At 41.4% G+C, this 19,848-nt stretch overlaps 1 protein-coding gene across 1 annotated transcript; it reads right to left on the bottom strand.

Annotated features, from left to right (window-relative positions):
* Positions 1-1,619: 1,619 nt before the first annotated feature.
* Positions 1,620-4,620, bottom strand: LOC125363939 (golgin subfamily A member 2-like). Its single transcript, XM_048363275.1, has 4 exons — positions 4,384-4,620; positions 3,288-4,280; positions 2,268-3,194; positions 1,620-2,165 (listed from the first exon to the last, which is right to left on the bottom strand). Exons 1-4 carry the CDS (start codon positions 4,618-4,620, stop codon positions 1,620-1,622), a joined length of 2,703 nt encoding a protein of 900 aa, XP_048219232.1.
* Between the last annotated feature and the right edge of the window lie 15,228 nt (positions 4,621-19,848).

Here is a 19,848-nt window from a genome sequence, read left to right as displayed (position 1 = left end):
GCTTTTAGTTCACTGGCCCTCTAAAGATCCTCCTCACCCCAGGTGCATACGAATATATCATTAGACTCTATACTATATTTTCAGGTAGAAATTTTATTAACAAGGTCTATCATTCAGTTCTCATTAAAATCTCAAGATTGTGCCATCATTCTAGGTAGGAGAAAGTGATGCAAGTGTACACCATGCTGCAGTGACTTTGTCATCACGTGCTGGGTGCTAGCCACTGGTTTTTCCATGACACACCCTGGGAACTGTCCTCTCTCACACCACTTGCAGGCTGGGTGCCTCTGCTCTTATAACAAGGAGCTGGCTAGGTGGACAAACATTCACCAGTTCCAGTCCACTAAGATGCTGGAAAACCTTTTCTCGGACACTGAGCCTGATGCTGAATCATGACTCCATGACACGGGTCACATCCCACTTGTGCTAGCTTGGTTGATATCTCAGTGTCAAATGAAATCATGACTGCTAGGTCCATCCCTGGAAGGCTCCATGTAGATGCCCCCACCTCATTAAGTCTCCACCCAGTTACCTGGGTAAGCAGCAGACCTGGAGGCAGTTACCTCCCCTTTCCCTGAGGTGACATCATAATCCACCTGGCCACACCCCCCGTCCCTGCCCTAGATAAGGATGATGAAAAAATGGGATAAGGAAATGAGATTGCAATACTTCCTAAATATCTATCCAACAGATACACATATTTCTTTCTCTGATAAACCCAAATGATTTCTTGTCTTTAAAAATATACATATGCAGATAAATTGACTATGTATTACAAATTTCAGCTTTCTGCTTTACTCCTTCACGTCCTCTTATTCTTACTAATGATTGTGATTTTACGGCAAGAGTTATAGTCTCTTGCTGAAACAGTAGAATAGAACTTGCAGTCTTCTACCCTTCTTCCTCCCAATGAAAACACCTTAAACATTCCAATGTTCAATTTTATTGATTGAAACAGAAATTGCGCAATCATATTCTTTTAAATTAAACTATCTTATGAGGATTTGTAATATCCATAGATGATTCCTAAGTTGATGATGTCCAAATCATTTGAATCTGGAGGAACAATGTAGTATCACAGATAAAACCTTCATCCTACCTCTTGTCCCAAACATCATACTTTCCCTTCAGAAAAAATATGCTGTCCTGTGCAGACATGAAAAACAAACATGTTTACTGTGTATGTGTAAATAGCCGGGCCATTTCCCGCCAATAGTCACATCCAGTGCAACTCTGCACTGGAGACTAAGAGTGTGGTTCGTAAGTACGATCTGTAAAATAACTGGGATGAATTCCCGTGTAAATAGGTTTGTTAACTAAAATGTACTTTAAGATAAAAATCTGTCAATAAATGATTGATAAATTGACAAAAAGAAATATAATTTCACTCAGCATTTGTTGTGTTCTACGCGCAGAGACATATGACTTAGGTTGTCTCGTCCGACTCTGAGCCATTCTTCTGCCTGTATCTGCAGGCCTTTGACTCCTCGATTTCAGCTGCGTTAATTGAGCTTGTGACCACACTGGCAGAGCCAGTGTTAGGGGACAGGGAGAGGGAAAATAGTCCGGAAGAATGTGTGTAACACATTTGTAATTGTTTGTGTCCTTCCTGAGAGTAATTATTGGATATTCATCATGTTCTTCAGTTTGCACCAGAAAGTGATGGGGCGTTCATTGCCCATGCCCCCAAGCTGTGTGGTGGACGGCTCTAGGGGGCACGGCACCTCAGCCTCTACTGTGGATGGTTCCACATCATAATCCTTGCTACCATCATCCTCCTTGCTACATTCAGTCTTCATGGGGCCTGCCAAGTCTGAAGTGGTGTCAGCAGCAGGGGGCTCGGTGTCTCCCTGCATCTTGTCCTGGCATGTCACCACTTTACCTGCAAGCTGTAACAGCAACTCCTGCAGCTCCTGCTTCTTCTTTTGTTTCTCCTGGGACAGTAGATCGACTTGCTCCCATTTCTCTTGATGCAGGGTCTCCAGGGTTTCTATCTGCTCTCTGCAGGCAATGAGGGAGTTTTCGATGGCGGCGATGTGCTCTGACAGCCGGCTGCATCGCTGTTGCAGGCCATCTGCTGCACTCTGGAAGTCCACCTTGTCAGGCAGGTCGGGGCTGAAGCAGATTTGCAGCTCCCTCTTGGGCACCTGTGTGTCCTGCTTCCTCTTCCCAAACAGGCCGTGGGTCCTCGTCCTGGGGAAGAGGCCCTCCTGCTCCAGCTTGGTCTGGCACTGGGCTCCCAGGTTGGCCAGGCACCTGCAGCGGGCCTGCTGCTCCAGCAGCTGCTGGCGGAGTTTTACCTCTTTGGCTTCAGCAGCTAAGAGTGCATTTTGATAAAAATCCCTCATTACTTGAGGGCTCTCTACATCGTCAGGGACGGTCACGTCGAGTGGGGTTGCCTCCTCCCCCCTTTCTTCCGCATTACTCACTCCTTGGCCTTCTGGAGGGGAACCCAGGACGCTCAGCTTGGCCTGCAGTTGCTCGTTCTGCTGCCATGCTGCGTCCAGGCATTGGAGAGTGTCCTGCAACTGTTCCCTTTCTGTCTGGGCCAGCAACGTGCTCTGTATTTGCTCCTGCTTCAGCTGCTCCAGCAGCTGGGTCTGCCTCTGCAGGTGCTCCTGCAGGGCCTCCTTTTCTGAGCTCAGCTGCCGATTGGAGGCTGTGTGCTGATCGCAGGTGGCTCTGAGTTCCTGCAGCTGTGTCCGGTATTGGCCCTGCAGCTCCTGCAGCTCCTGAGCTTCCTGGCTCGCTCTCTTCGCCACCTCTTTCCATTTCTGGAAATCCTTCTCCTGCTGCTCCAGCTTCTCCTGCAGCTGTTTCTTCAGGATTTGCTCTGCGCTCAGGGCGCTGGCGAGCTCCTCCTTCTCAGCGCTCAGCCGGTGGGCAGCGTCGTGCAGCTGGGCCAGCTGGTCTTGCATCTCTCTGTCCTGCACATGTGTGCATGTCGCGGTCTCTGTGTCCCGATCCTTGGCAGGCCTAGGAATGGCTTCCTCGGCTGCCTGTTCCAGTCTCCACAGCCGCTCCTGTTGCTCCAGGTTCTGGAGACGGAGGCTGTGGTTTTCCTGCAGTTGAGATTGCAGCTGTTGCTTCAGGTCCTTTAATTCGTCCTGCATCTGCAAGGCCTGGGTCTGCAGCTGCTGCGCAGCCTGAGCTGGTCCTGCAGGGGGCTGCAGCTCTGCCAGGTGTTCTCTAACCTCCTCCAGGTTGACCTCCAGCTCCAACACCTGCCTCTCCCCTTGCTCTCTCTCCTCTGTCTGTTGCTTCATCCCTTGGGATGGCTGCTGGACCATGTCCTCCCACAGGGCACTCTCCCTCCTCAGGGACATGGCAACGTTGTCCCTTTCTGACCTCATGGTCTTCACCACCCTTCTCAGGTTGTCCACTTGCCGTTTCAGCACTGCCCGCTCCTCTGATGCCTTTTGCAGCTTCTGAATTCTGCTCTGCATGTTGAGCTTTTGGGTCCAGAGGACTTCCAGTTTCCTTTGTAATTCGCTGTTGATTTCCTCCAAATCAGAAATTCTGCTCTTCTCCTGGTCTTCCAGGAGCTGGAGCTTCTTTTTTTGAGTGTCAACCCGTTGGGTGGTGACTGGGGACAATGCTATCTCTTGCTGTCCAACATGCTGCTGTGCAGCCCGCTGGTGGCGTGGTGGGTGGTGACTAAATGAGCCTTCCTGCTCCCTTAGTTTCTCCTTAACCACCAGCTGGATGCGAGCCAGGGCACAGCGTAAATTGGGTTCTTCCGAAACCAACATCTGTATGGCTAGCTTGTGAGCTTCCAATTCTGTTTGCAGTGCCTCGTTCTCTTGGGCTCTCCTGCAATTCTCTCTTCGGTGTTCATGCTGCAGGTGTTTCTTTTCTTTCTTCAGTTGGTGGAGCTCACTGGAGAGCTGTTGGTTTCGTAACTTTCTGGAGTGCAGGGTAAGCAGCAGGTGTTGGTAGTGCCTCTGCAGCTCCTCGGTGTTCTTGGGAGCTGTGAGACTCTCCACCCTGGAGGAAGGTCTCCAGCTGCACAAAGGCAGGACAGGCTCAGGGGAGGCGTGCTTTTTGGCAGTAGGCTCAGTTGATTGACCATACCCAGTGGTGTTTCTCTTGGGATGATCGCCCTTGATCGGTTTCTTCTTTGTGTTCAATTGTGCAGGTGCACTTGCAGGACAATTCTGCTGGTTTTCTTGCCGTCGTTGATTTGCTGCAGCTGTTTCATTTTCTCTCGATTGTTCAGACCTTCGAGCCCTGGGGCAGCAGGCAAGACAGAATCGCCACATTCCCAGGCGGTCTGAAATCTATAATCTACAATCTACAATCTACAATCTACAATCTACAAACTACAATCTACAATCTACAATCATTGACAATGTCGTTTTCTCACTATACCCCTTAACTCACTGATTTTCGCTGACACCACTCGGCCACCTCCACCTCCCTCAACGGCTGGGAGTGGTGTAAGCCAACAGAGGGAATACCAGGGCTATTAGGCAGCAGAGGATATGGGTGTGGCCCCAAGTCTGGCATCCCATTGGTCAGAGAAAAGTGTGAAATAACAGAGGGTGTGGCCAGAAATTTGTGATCCAGGCAGAATGGGTGGAGTCCTGATAGGAGCTGCTCCTGCAGCCCTATCCACATCTAACTCTGTCCAGGGTAGTTATGGGCAAGAGTGGGACTTGCTACAGCTGGGTAGGTGCTCAGTTTTACCTGTACCTTTCCTAGCTTCCCTCACACAACAACTGTGGCCTCCCAGGCTTTCAATTTTCTTCCAGGAAGTGGCATCAAGAAACACAACCTGTCCAAATTATAACTGTTCTCATTCCGTGCAGAAGTAGCTCTGTTCTAACCACATTTGGTGACATTTGTATTGTGATCAGGGAGTCACTGAGTTTGCTGAATTCTTGATATAACCTGCTCTTGCAGTCCCTGAGGAACTGGACAGCTCAGAGCCATCACAGGTCCAGGGCTCCTCTGCATGAGTGTTTCCCATGTTGCTTACCCAGGCCTTGCCTAGTGCAGCACACCTGGTCTAGTGATCTCAGAGGAATCAGAAAGACAAATGGGAGAAATGAGAATGTCCTGCTTCTGTCAAGGAGTATGTGACATCTACACCAACACCAAGAGTAATGTGCACTTAACTGAAAACAAATCTAACCAAGTCAACTACCCAGCCACTTCCTAATGATGTTGTGTCCACAATCCAGTGTAATGCCTTGACAGCACAAAAATCCATGAGGGCATGGGTAAAGGGGGCAAAGGAGTTTTATTTAAGAACCCCCAAACCAGAACCAGCACAGCCTCCACCTCCAAACCCAGGCCTGTGGCTGATTACCTTGTCCTGGGCTAACTACCCAGAACTCAGAACTGAGAACCAAGAGCAGCCTCTGCCTCCAAACTCCAACAGGATCAACCTCCAAACTTCCATAACTCTGAAGGTGCTAGTTCCTCTGATTTCTCTTTCCTGCATGCCTGGCCACTTCTTATGCCTCTCCCCTCTCTGCAGGCCTACTGGAGGCCTCAATTCTTCTCTGCAGGCTTCCTTGAGGCCTTAAGGCTCTACACATACCTAGTATTCTCCCCATAGGAGCCTTGGCAGGCTCAAGTACCGCTCTGCCCAGCTCCTCTGCTCCACTCCTCTGGCAGCCACCTCCTGATGCTTCCTTCCATCCTTCTTTTTTTTTAAATTTTATTTATTTATTTCAAATTTTTATTATCAAACTGATGTACAGAGAGGTTACAGTTTCATATGTTAGGCATTGGATACATCACTTATACTGTTTGTTACCTCGTCCCTGGTAACCTCCCACCCTCCTCCTCCTTTCCCTTTCCCCCCATGAGGTATTCAGTTCACCTACACCAAACAGCTTTGCAAGTATTGCTTTTATAGTTTACCCTGTGTCTCTCAATTTTGGTATTCCCTTTCAATTTCCTAGTTCTAATACCAGTATAGACGGTTTCCAATATACTCAGATAAGATTACTGAGATAGGCAAGTCACAGCAGAGGATCACAAGAGCCCAATAGCTATACCCTTATGATCTCATAAGATGATGCTCAGTGAAATGAACTCCATGTATGGAAACGATTGGTATATCACAGTTGTAACTACTTTCAAGGTCCCATGTGTATCTGTAGCTACTATTATTGACGATGTTCTTGTATTACCTTCCCGAGGTTGTACCTTCCATCCTTCTTCACCTCACACAAACCACCTCTGTTCCTTTCTACATACACACTGCCCGCTCCCATGGCCTCCCCCCCCACATACCCACTCACATCCACCCACACACAGTGGATGCCTCCCCTTGAATGCACGTCTAATAAATAGACCTCCACATCTTGATCCAATGGCTCTGATGCCCCCACCTCAAGCTGGTTATCACGTTCCCCACTGTTTTTCATGTCTAATCAAATCATTAATTTGATTCTTATTTTGGGCCAGAGGGGAGTCCCCCAATCCCAATCAAGCAGGAAAGGTACAGCAAGTCCAGCAGATAGTATCAGGCTGCCTGTACAAAGGTCTGGGCAGAAAAGCTACAATAACACATTAAGAACAAGGATGGGGAATTGGAAGAAAAAATCATGTCCCTGTTGACCACATTAATTAATGCTTGGTAAGTCTTATCTCTAGGGGATTTTCTGAATATCTCTGAAGAGTCCATCTTCAGACATCTGTTGGATGTTTTCCCCCTGCCTTTTTCACATGAGAGTGATGTATCTCCTGTTATTTTCCTGTACTTTCAATACCTGACTGTGTAGTTAGCACTGCTGAGTAAGGTCCTTGCCCCTTGGGTTCCAATTCAGGAGCATGATGCCTTTTTACCCAAACTAGCTGTCCAGGCAAGAAATAGTGGGTGGAGTTTTTTTTCAGGGGGCCAGTGGTCCTTGGGTACCGAAGGAGAGGCATGTGAAAGAACACCTTTTCAAACCTGCAGTTACTGTACAAGGTTATGATTAGGCATTTCTGTTAATACAGGTTCCCCAAGTTTAGGAAGCAAGAGAATAGTCTCCCACAAATTATTCCAAAAGGGAGGGAGGGAGTCCTTTAACACAAGGGGTGCATCTTGCTTGAAGCAGTGCAAAGCGGAGGAGGCTTCCCCAGTCCTTGCCAGTCTCAGACATTAAAGGTTCCTGTAAGATCCTTTCCAGCTCCTCTGAACAAGATAAAAGTTCCAGTTAACTCTTAGGGCCTTAGATAATATTTGAGTATCTTGATTCCTGAAGGCCTGGCCATTGTCATCCCCAGTGCTATGGGTAAGCTAAATCGAGGCATTATTTCATGAAATAATTATTACACTTTTGCCTGAATGGTTTCAGTATTCATCAGGAATGACTCAGCCCAGCTTGAAAAATTGAATTCTAGTACTAACAGATACTGATACCCATACTTTCCAGGCTTTACCTCCCTGAAGTTCACGTCTGAGATCTCCTCAGGTGAGGTTCCTCATATACATGCCCTCTCCACATGTTCCTCTTTGCAGCATTTTAACCCACTGGTTTTCAAGACAGTTTTAGGCAGTGGCCCAGAGCAATTTAGATAGAGACAAAGAAGGCTTGAGCCTGTGACCATTTTCCCCAAGTGCAGTCTCCACACTTGCACACTTGCTACCACTATTTCTCATGCCTCTTTCTTTTTTTCCCTTATTTTATTAATTAAATTTTGTTGGCCAAGTGTTGTACAAAAGGAGTACAGTTACTTAATAATGCAGTGAGTACATTTCTTGTGATATCTTACACCCTCGTTTTTCTTTCCCTTCCCTAGATCAGGTAGGCACATAGACAATATCCAGAGATACACATATTTCTGAGCATAAGGATACATGAATCTAAATATGAACTGGGGTGCAATGTAAGCTTTACTGCAATTTTTAGAGATAATCCCCAAACAGCAAACATCTCTACAAAGACTGAATTTGTACTTCTGCACTAAAAAGAGAATACCATATGCATTTCATAGAATTTCTTATCTAAGGCATGGTTTTGGAAATTTTTTTCAAGAGTAATAAACATGACTGTGCGACAAAGTAAGTTTTCTGCACCAGCCTTTATATTGTGCATTTGGAGTTTCTCTCAAGTCTGTGGTCAAAATCTCATAATAGGTGGGAACTGTAGAGGAGTCAAGAATCTGGATTGGGATATTTTGATTCCAATAGGTCTTGTAAGAGACTTCAACCTATTTGATCCATTGTTGCTTTGATATTGCTGCTGTTTTGAGGTTCATTTTATATGGCTTGAAATGTCAAAGAAAACAATAAATTTGCGAAATTTTCTGTAATAATAGTTTCCATTTTGCTTTCCTTTTCAATAGTATTATGAAATTTTCTCTCTCATACACACAAATACACAAGCATTCATGCACTCATAGTTTGTATTTGACTCAATTGCACCCACATTGCTTAAGCAAAGAGAATAAAAAAAGAAATCCGTGGAAGTTAAATACGAAACAAATATTCCATAGACCTTTTAAAATGTGTTATCAAGTGATCGGTGTAGAGGTAAGAAGCTGGCGCCAAGAAAAATGCCTAAAGAGCTTTGCCAAGGCCCCAGATGCTCCTACTGCTAAATTATCTCTTGCAGTTAGGCACCAACCTTTACAATGGGCACGCCCACCGGTGCCCTGCATACAGCATTGCCTTATGGTTTAAACGAATTATTTTAAAAAGCTGACTTCATATTCAAAAGTACATTCTCTGTGTACATTTACTTTCGTACCCAAGAGAATCAATATTTTTTGACAAGGCATGAATGGTAAAATAAAATGTGTGAAATATACTTGCTGAAAATAAATACTTAATCCGATAAAAAGAAGAAGAAGAGAAGAAGAAGAAGAAGAAGAAGAAGAAGAAGAAGAAGAAGAAGAAGAAGATGAAGAAGAAGAAGAAACCATCCATTCATGCCAGCTCTTTATAACACTGCCTATGTTTTCATTAACTAAGTAAAATACAGAATTAGCAACTAGGAAGTATCTGAGTTGAAGATACAGCTGCTGAACATTTCCTTATTATCCAAAAGAACACACGTAGCAAGTGTGTGAGCAAGGCTCATACGGACTCCACCAAGGGACCAAATGATCACATCTTCCCATTGCTTTTGTGTTTAAGAGAGGAGATGGCCAACTCTGTCCAGATGTCATCAGATTCCCACACTTGTTTCTTGGCGAAACACTCATCAAACCAACAGGTGGGTCACTTGACATTTCTTCTTCTTCTTTTGATCTTTAATGTAAACTAGAGTTTGGCATTCTTCATCAAATACGATGCTTGACATTCCCAATAAACTATTCTCCACTTGATGGGGAGCAGAGAAGAGAGAGAGAGAGAGAGAGAGAGAGAGAGAGAGAGAGAGAGAGAGAGAGAGAGAATCTTGTTTTCTAAGGAACAAACAAACAATATCTCTGTCTTAAGTAAAAAGCTGAGAGATATAGGAGAGTTTCTAAAATTGTATAGCACTTCATGCCAGAGGTTGTCAAAGAAGCACAACCTCACCATATCTACAGCTTATATTCCCAGTCAGAGAGAATGGTAATGACACGCAGAGAACAGATTGGCTGCAGCTGCCATTGCTCTGTGTGGGTGATATCGTGAGAGTTCTCCACCTGAGGCTGCCGCATTCTTGATGGCTGTTATTGATGAGAATCACTTGTTTGATTACAAATGTATATTGTGCTAGTGTTACATTAATTTATATACCAAACGAGGCTTCAATTCACTATGTACCCAAACTGCTTTGGATGGTATGTATTGTTCAAGCAGGGGATGGATGTAACACAGAGTTGCTTTGGTGTGTATGTCTGCTGTGTTGGTATTGCAGGCATCTTTACAGGGAGCTCCTAGATTTGAGTGCATGCATACGTTTCTTTGTCATTTTAATCTGAGAAATGAGTATACTTTTATGTGGTTGGGTAAACTTTCAGTAACTGGAATTTTGGATTTTCTTTCTAGATATTGGTTTAAAACACCCATAACTAGGAGCAGAAGATCTCACATTTGATATGTTGTAATAACTCTTGTAGCTGCAAAATACATGACTAACAAAATCAGAATTGAAAACTTGATCATTTGGTAGGTCTAATTTTGAGTCTTGGTTTGACACATTACTGACAACAGAATATAAAGGAATAGTAGCATATAGTATGGTCAATATTTAATAAAAAGTTCTATGTTTCAATAAACACACATTGAAAGATACTATCACCTCTCAAAAGATACCTAAGGATATCTTAAAAGTAAATTCTGGCTCAACAATGAAGTAGTAGAAAACTGAGAAAGTAGAAACTCAAAGATTGCTTCTAAGGTACACAGACTACGTTAAATGAAAGATTTTCCTACAGAGCAGAAAGCCATTCTGCACATATAAATCTACATTCATGTCCACATATATGTGTGTGTATGTATACACAAAATTATATCCTAATCATTTTAGATAGCTTGTATTGAACTAGATGGTGAAATTTCAATTGGAGCACTATCAAAACCTCTTGAAGCATCCCTCCTTAGAATTTTGCTTTGTGTTAGCAGAGTATACTATTATGAATGACTAAAGTGTATCCAACTCCTCTCTCCAAATATTTAACTGAAGTAGGACTTCTTATGTGACAAGATAGACACAGTGACTGAGTTCTTCAGATATTTTAGTTCAATAAAGCCATCCCATTTTGGAAAAATATCATCTAATGGATTTTATAGAGAGTATTAGATTTCAACTTATCCACAACGAATGAAAACATGTATGTAAGGGAGAAAAAGGAAAGAGTAATATCATTTAGTAAATTGGAGAAAATGAAAGTAATATGTAGATTCTTAACAAAAAGTTTCTGATGTAAAGGCACGTTGTCGAGTGGCTATGGGAATGATGTCACAGTTTGGCATATCATTGGCACATAAATGATTGGGAATAGATTTATGTGGTGCATTCTGACCAGTTTATCAAGGACATTGAATTAGGTTCAAGAGAGATACATTTCATTAGAAGAGATCAATTTTCTAGACAATTTCCTTGAGCAATATCATGGTGAAAATGTAACTTCAAAAGATCTTTTTCAACAGTATTAATTCCACCAAGTCAGAGGAGGCAGACATTCAAAACCAGAAAGCCAGTCACAAGTTAGATCACAGAGAGGGCATGAGATCTTATGAGTACAGGAATATATTCATAAAATGCAAAAAGAAAACCTTACTAAGGTGAGTGGAATTCTGAAAACAATACTAGCAGGCCTGGCGTGGAAAAGAGACATGAAGACAGGGACAGGGTGTGGATGAAGGAAGGGAGAGACTGCCCCAAGGAGCCCTGAGAAATCAGAATTAAAAATAGAAAGGGTCAAACCGCCCTCCAGCCCTCTGTGCCCGCCGCCCCGTGCACCAAGAGGCCAGTGCTCCAGGACAGGCCAGGGACTTGTAGGGCTCGGGGCTGCTGAAGAGGAATGGAGCTAGCTTCTTGTCTGAACTTCTCCCTAAACTCGTGCTGCTTGAGCTAGGAGAACTGCAGAGAAGCCATGCCAGAGAACCCCGGTGGGCCACCGCCCCGGTGCAACACCCCACCCTGCTGCCTGCCCCCGCCGTACCTCGAAATGCTGGCCCTTCCATCTCAGGATGTTCACCTCGTTGGCCTGGAGGGGTCCACGTTCTGCTTCACCTGGAAGGCCAGCTTCTTGGTGTTGGTCCATTGCTCTGGCAGCTCCTACAGCAGGCAAAGCCGGGTCTCTTCTCACAGACTCGCGGGAAACAGCAAGGACAGCACCAAGACCGCCCCCGCCCCGTTACCCCTGCCGCGTGAACCAGGAGGGGGGCTCGGCACCCTTACTTCTTGTCAAGTCTTGGAACCCAGATCTACTCTGGTGTGCACATGTGCACGTGTGAGCATGCATACACATTTGGGTTCGCATGTGTACACGTGTGCCTGCCTCGATCACGCGTGCCTTTGTGTGGCTGCATGAGTGTATGCATAGGACTGTGCACGCGTGTTTGTGTGAGTACAGGTGTTCATAGTATTTTTTGTGTACCTGTGCCTAGACCAGAAAGCACTTTGCATGTATGCATGTGAGCGTATGCGTGTGGCCCACGCATGTTTGGACGTGCACATTTGGTGTACATGTACACATAGGTGCCTAATGCTCTCACGCGCGTCTCTGCACACATGCATCTACATGTGCATTTGCGTGTGGAGCATGCATTCCTGTTTATGTGTAAGTGCCTTTTGGCGAGCGTGTGCCTGTGCATGGTTGCACTTTTGTGCATTGTGTGTGTGTGTGTGTGTGTGTGTGTGTGTGTGTGTGGTCAGTCTACCCATGTGAAGTTCTGTGAAGTCAGGGCGCCATCCACCACCAGGATGGACTTCCATCCTTGCACACACACACACACACACACACACACACACCCCGGCGGCCATCCACCTGCGGTCCATTCCCACCGCTGACCCTTTCTACACACATTGCTGTATTTTCCCAAGTTGCTCACACTTGCACAAATATAGTATTTTTTCTCATCATAAAATACTTTAAACTAAAAAAAAAATAGAAAGCGTCATAGGAATGAATGCATAGCAACTAAATGAATGGTGGGAAAGCTATCTACAGAGTGCTTATTTACTGAATATACATAGGGAGCAGGATTATCTTATGTACTATCACTCAAAGTGTATGTTACCTATCTGAAATAAGTTTAATTGTAATCAAATTATCAGACAGGAAAGGTAATTTTGAATTCATGCAAGGAGTATTCTTTTATGTCGGTTTGGGGTAACTTTCAAGCTTTAGCATTTTGATATTTGAATACAACAGCCAGTGCCAATATAAAGTTATTATCTTAAAATATTTTTGAATTATTTAATGTTCAAACTACATGTACTGATTGGTGAAGTTGTCTTAGATACAGAAGCTTCTTTTTACATTAATATGTTTATTTGTTAAAACAATTAGTTAATATATTCTGTCTATAATTACAAACTATTACATTTTCCCAGCATTCTGTGACTGTCATGTTCAAATTTTTAAATAATTTTACTTTTTCCAAAAATATTACCAATTGCAAAAGTAACATATAGTGTTTAAAGTACAAGGAAAAGTTACTGGCAGAAAGCAACTGTGGGTTTAAGTTCATTAAAAATTTTTTTTCATTTAAAAATTCATTGACAGCTGTCATCTAGTCATCTGTAGTAGTTCCTCTGGTCCATTATGATATCCACACAATTGATATATACCCACACATTATGATGCATCCATGTCTTTGCTTATCCTCCTCCCAACTCGTTTCTTTCCTAGATAATTCCAGTTCATTCTTTCTGGCTTGGTTTTGACATCACTTCATCCTTACAGACTTTTGTCATCCCTTCAAAGTCTAAGAGTGTTTTTATTTTCATAAAAGCCCAAGTCCTACTTCATCTACACCATGAGAAAAGAGCCATGGGTTCTATAGTTGTTTACACTGTTTGCTAGACCAGAATATAGAATAACAGAAGACTGTCTTTATTTTAAACTAGTAGCAATCAGGCTGGTGAGAATTTATAGATCAATCTTACATAGGTGACAGTATAGGTTATTAATATTGTTGCATAAACAAACATTTCTTTATGCATTTGAACCTCTAAGAAGAAGCTGTAGTAAAGAAAACTCTGCATAGTTCAGATCTTTGGGAATTCTTTCTGAGTAGCTAGGACAAGGAAGGGAAGACATGAGGAAACTTTTTGCAGAGGCATGAAATGTCCAGAAAGTCACCTTGAATAACTTTTGGTGATTCAAATTTTTTTGAGGGTTATTCATTTCCCTCTTACCTATGTGCCCTACAAAAGCAAATTTGGGGAGAGAGAAATACATTACATTATTAATGACATGAAAAGTAAAATCTTATACAGGAAAGAATACTGATCCAGGCGTCTAGAAGTCTTGGCTATGTGTTATCTTGGTTCATTCTTTAAGTTGATGCCTGAACTCGGGTTGTATGGGCAAGGCAGTGGTGATCGCTGGCAGATATAAGGGATGAAAGCAGTTGTCTACCAGGCAAGGGATAACATTCTTGGATGGAATTGAAAACACAGTCATGAACTTCTTAGGAACGTTTCCCTCAATAGTGAGCTACCTAGAAGATAAAGGAGTTATAAGTTATAAGGCACAAACCAAAAATAATGTCTATAGGACAAATAAGCAGACCAGCCTTTCAGAGATAAACAACAACAACAACAACAAAGAGACTTCCTGCAGCAAATCAAAAAGGAGAGAGAGCTGGGAAAGGAAACTGGGACTGGGAAACATGACTCTGAAGCCAGGCAAGATTCTCTTTCTCTCACCTTTTCAGTCTTTGCATACATAAAGAAATGGAAAATTCTGATAGCCTAATATTTTACTCCGCTTTCTTGGTGACATGTTTCAATATACATGCATTGTTGCAGTCCCTTCCTGAGCTCATGAAATACTTTCCAGGTTTGTAGCAGTACCTAGAGTGTGTTCCTTCTTGCCTTTGGGTGTAGCAGTCTATATAATTTAAATTCATGTACACACACTCCTGGTTGTTTACACAACCACCCCATCAACTAACAACAATCTTCTCAGAACGCATTCCACTATCGATCAACATCTGACTACTCTTGAACACTTTGGAGTGACAGAAAAAGGAAGTGCTAAAAAGAAGCCAGAGTCACTACTGTTCAGGAGATTCCGAGGGTACAGGGATTTCCTTTGAAGAAAAACAGTAGTCCATTTGTGAACAGCTAACCACCATGTAAAATTCATGATGCTTGGAAAAAGGCAACCTCACCGTGATAATTTCCAGATTCCTTGCTCCTTCATTGTGCAAGGCTTAGCCAAATGCAAGAGAATTCTTCCAATCCCTCCATTCTTAATGGGTAGCCTTGCTGTAAATTGGGTTCTGAGTTTCTTGATTTTCTAAGAATTTGCTCACATTACTTGAAATACCCTGCCTTGTCTCATTTCCTGATAAGCAAAGCATACAGCCAAGCCTTTTCTCGGGCAATTTTGAGACAGAGTGGAGTATTATCATTAGTAATACCCTATAATATTACCATTAAGAATCTTGGCACCAACCTCTCATTCATTTTCAATATCACGGGAAAGAGATTTATTTGGACTCCTGTAGAGCTGCCTAAGCCCTGCATCTTTCAGAGGAGGTTGAGAAGAATGCTCTAATGCTTGACGCTATTGTGGGCCTGTGCTTACCTCATAGACTCCACATTAGCAGAGTGGAGCCTATTAGCCTTGACCCCAGAACCTGTGTTTCATGACTTCACATCTTTTACTTCCAGCAGCACTGGGTAGCTTACAGGCATCAAATAAAACATCGATTGGAGCTTTATGGTTTTTCCCCAAGGGAAAGAAGCAGCAGCAGCAAATGTAATCAGCCCCCCCCACCTTTTGTTGTTGTTTTTGGATGCAATGGCTGAAAGGATGGGAGAAATGGAATCTTGTTCCGTGTCCAGAGACCTTTTTCCTAGTTCCAGCCTCCTTTCCCAGCTCTCTCTCCTTTTACTTTCCTCTATGAAGTCTCTGATTGGTTGGTCTCTGCTAGGTTGGTCTATGTATTTGTCCTATAAACATGAGTTTTGATTTGTAGCTTATTAGCTTTCCAAATGATATCCATTTACAGGAAACAGTTTACCTTTTCTTCTCCATTTGCTTCCAAACCTTAATGTCCTCAGAATGAGATTACATTTTATCTTTTATGTAAAGCTGTGCATTTCCTGTGATAAACAATTCTGATTTTGAGCTTAGTGGTAGTGATCAAATGGTAAGTAAATCAGACAATGTTTTCCCTTCTCAAATGGGAACTCTTAGTCAAGTGAGGTGAAATGATTTTCATTTATTGTCTAATTATTTCTAACATTTATAGATTGCCAAGAGTTGTGTTTGATAAGACTTTTGCAAATTCTTACATAGGACTGTGTATATATTTTATATGATAGGCATTCCCCCTCTTTTCAGTTGGGAAGAAAATTGAGGCTTAGAGACGTTAAGTAACTTCCCAAAGGCCTTCTGAATGCTGAAGCAGGTAACTGCGAAGTATATTTTCTAGGCCTTCAGGACTTGTACACCATTCATTTGACCTTTTCTAGCTTCTTTCTGTAATAATCAACACAAACATAAATACACACATACATGTGTGTATGTGTGTGTGTGCGTGAAAGTAGGTATGTTTGCCTCTCTCTCTGTCTATACATATACAAATAAATTGAAAGAAGATAGTGTTCATAAGGAAACTAAACACATGTTAAAGACAGAACCATAGGCTTTGTTAACATTCAACCTTTTTAAAATACCTTATACCCTGGTTATTTGACAAGCATAAACTAATCTCATTGACCTTATTTTCTTTCTTGTAAGTGGGCAAGTAATAAGTCCAAGTTAGTGATTGAAGTTTAGTTGATATCACAGAATTGTAATGCAGTTTCTTATACATATCGATAATTCAGGATACGTTGGCTACTGAAGTCTTCACTCCTCATACATTGTCACAAGAGTAACACAAAGCACCACTAATATTTTTCTTCAGCGGCTGAATATAGTGGAAACTTAAATGTTCAAAATAAATCTCAATGAGACCATTCGGTTGTTAATGAAGTCCACATTACGGAAACAAGGGCTATTGCACTGTTGTAATTATTCTCAACATGCCATGTTAACTTGTACTACTTTTTTCCCTCTTTTTCTTTCTCTGTTTGACTGAGTGATTTGTTTAGTTTTGTTTCTCTTGTAGTCCCTTCCTGTGGCTGTACCCTTGCTACCACTGTATTACACCCGTGTACCCTGGATACTGTTTATACGGGTAATATTACTGGGGAATGGAGAGGGAATACCAAAATTGAAAGACAAAGAACAAAAAGACAAACCATTCAAAAAGCAACACTTAGAAACCATTTGGTGTAAACCAACTGCACAGCTCTTGAGGGGAGAAGGGAAGGCGAAGGCGGGAGGGGGGAAAATGAGGGAGGAAGTAACAAGTAGAACAAGAAATGTACTCACTGCCTTTCATATGAATCTATAACCCCTGTGTATCACACTTTGACAATAAAGATGTATAAGAAAATGTATAAGTAGGATACATTTATGAAATATACAGTTTTATTACTTTACCTCATATCAAGTGACACAAATTAATTACAAAGTACAGAAAATTGAAAATATAGAAGTATTTAATAGGGGTTTGGTGGATGCCAAATGAGAAATTAAGAGCCACTTCATTGCAAATGAAATTGGTGATAATTATTTCTTCTTAGGTTATATACAGTTTGGGCTACAGATGTACACAGAAAAGCTAGAGTCATTTTATAACTTGTATTCTATTATTAAAATTACTTAATAAATATCTAGTATACATAATGTACTTTTTACTGAAGTAAAATATTTGGTAGTTTCAAAATTTTACAGATTGCCAAATTCTTATTTGACAGTATGAACAATAGCCCAGACTTAGTCTGAAATATCTAAAATTCATAAACATTTTTTATAAAGAAAAGAAAGATTAGATGCTTATGTACCTAATGAAAGACATTGAAATATGGGAAATTCAGAAATAAGTAGAGTGTTGTTTTACAAATGCTCCATGCTATCTTAGAGGACATAAAAGGAAAATGAATATATCACAAAATTAATGAATTTCTATATATCTGTGAATTTCCCAAACATCTTTCTGACATTGATTTCTAGGTTAGTTCCATAAAGTCTAAGAACATTCTCTGCATTATTACTATTCTCATAGTTTTAAAGTTGTTTTATGGCTCAATACACATTCTATCCTTTTGAATATTCCATGAGAATATTCTACTGAGAAAAAAACATGATGTGTGTTATAAATATCAGTGTGATGAAGATGGTTGATAGAGCTTTCAGATTTTGTATTGTTGATAATTTTTTAAATTTTATTGTCAAGGTGATGTACAAAGGGGTTACAGTTACCTAACAAGGTAGTGAGTACATTTCTTATAATATTTGTTATACCATCCCTCATTTCTCTTTCCTTTCTGTAGCTCAGATAAACATACATACAATATATAGTGTACCAAAATCATATACAGTGACCACAGGGGGTACTCCATAGGAAATTCACTTAGTAAATTGATAATTTTAAGACAGTGTGTAGAAATGTGCTGTGATCATGGCTTTATTTCAATACTGTAATTTCAAAGACTTTCCCATATTTCAAAGTCTTTCATTAGATAAATAGTCATCTCTGTTTAAAATTAATAGTCAATTCTTAGTATTTTACTCAAATTTATTTAGTATGCTTCTCTATCTTTGTACTTTAACCTACATATATTGACATGTCACAATGGGTTCCATTGTGCAATATATATATACATATATATACACATACATACGTGTGTGTGTGTGTGTGTGTGTGTGTGTGAACCCTCCAGCCATTTTGTGGAAAACTTTGTTCTTGATATTTTTTGAATCAATTTTATTTGGCTGTTATGTTCAGATCATTTAGAAAATGATTAGCTTTTGCTTGGAAGAAAAATAACAAAATACACTTATGTAAGAAATTCATAGGATACCAAACATGATAAAGTATGGTAGACTAAAGTATGGATGACTATTCGCTGTCATCAGAATTCCCTTGGAAATATTTTATTTCCTGTATTTATACAGTTAAACCAGGTCCTTATATTTTGGTTTGGCGATCACATCTTTTTACATACAGGCTCTAGTTATAATCTGTATTCTTGTCAATGTGGACTGATTGCAGAATTAATCTTGAGGTAACTGTTGGATTGACCTTTCATTGATGGATCTGTTACCTGCTCATCAGACTGAATTTTCATAAGCCTACTTGATTAAGTGAAGTCTGCTTTAAGTGGCTTCTATTCTAGCAGGCAGCAAGCAGTGGAGAGATGGTAAAGAAACTGATCTACCATGCGGTAGATCATCACCTACTCGCACTGTCATAACCAATAGCGATGATTTCCATAATATCATTTCAGTTAAATTGATTGATTATATGTGTTGTATTCAAAGGAAATGGCACTGGTTCCCTATCATCTCACTTCTTAAGCATGGAGGATCATATATAACCTAATGCCTATCAGACAGGTTTATTCTGTATTTTTCTTACACTTAAATGTCTTTAAATATATATATGTGTAAATATATATATATTTGGAAAAAAATGCTTGAGAAAAGCAAGAGAACAGTACAGCTGAAGAGCATTCTGAGCTGATAAAAATGATACAGGCTAATTGCATACTATAAGGAGTTGGCATCCAGGAGGGAGCCTTGGAGACCAAGATCAGAGTGACACCACTGTAATGTAGTCCCAATCCTCTGTGCTGTGGGAAATAAAGAAGAAGGGGTGAAGAGTATAGGTAGACTCTAGCAATAGTCCAGGTATAAGATTATAGCCATGCAACAGTGAAGGCAGAAACAAGAGATAGGATGAAAAATGAGATTTTTTTTTTTTCTAGTCCCGGGGCTTGGACTCAGGGCCTGCGCACTGTGCTTGACTTCTTTTGCTCAAGGCTAACACTGTATCACTTGAGCCACAGCGCCACTTCCGGTTTTTTCTGCTATGTGGTGCTGAGGAATCAGGGCTTCATGCATGCTAGACAAGCAGTCTACCACTAAGCCACATTCCCAGCCCAAATTTTTTAATGTATAACCAAAAAAAAATCCATCGTAAATATGGAAAATGAATCAAACAAAGAAGTTGGGTATGATTGTAAACAAAGGAGTTGGACATAGTTCCTAAGTTCCACAGACCCAAATGAGAAACTCTGTAGCCAAGCAGGTTGAGAGTAGAATCTAAAGTTTATCCTCTAAAAATATGCATATATTTTTATTGTTATTGTAAAGGTGATGTACAACAGTTACAGATACATAAACCAAATAATGAGTACATTTCCTTTTGAACAGTGTCACTGCGTCCCT

Source organism: Perognathus longimembris, chromosome 15 (genome assembly GCF_023159225.1).
Source record: "Perognathus longimembris pacificus isolate PPM17 chromosome 15, ASM2315922v1, whole genome shotgun sequence".
NCBI classification, from domain to species: Eukaryota; Metazoa; Chordata; class Mammalia; order Rodentia; family Heteromyidae; genus Perognathus; species Perognathus longimembris.
The sequence above is the reverse complement of the archived record's forward strand: the minus strand, read 5'-3'. Positions and strand labels throughout refer to the sequence as shown.

What these genes read in the sequence shown, in the direction of transcription:
- LOC125363939 (XM_048363275.1), bottom strand. Translation starts at nt 4,620, where the DNA reads ATGTGGATAGGGCTGCAGGAGCAGCTCCTATCAGGACTCCACCCATTC. An exon ending in AGTGGTGTCAGCGAAAATCA is followed by an intron (nt 4,281 to 4,383) that starts GTGAGTTAAGGG and finishes TGTAGATTATAG; the next exon opens with ATTTCAGACCGCCTGGGAAT. An exon ending in AGCAGCTGCTGGAGCAGCAG is followed by an intron (nt 2,166 to 2,267) that starts GCCCGCTGCAGG and finishes CTGTTTGGGAAG; the next exon opens with AGGAAGCAGGACACACAGGT.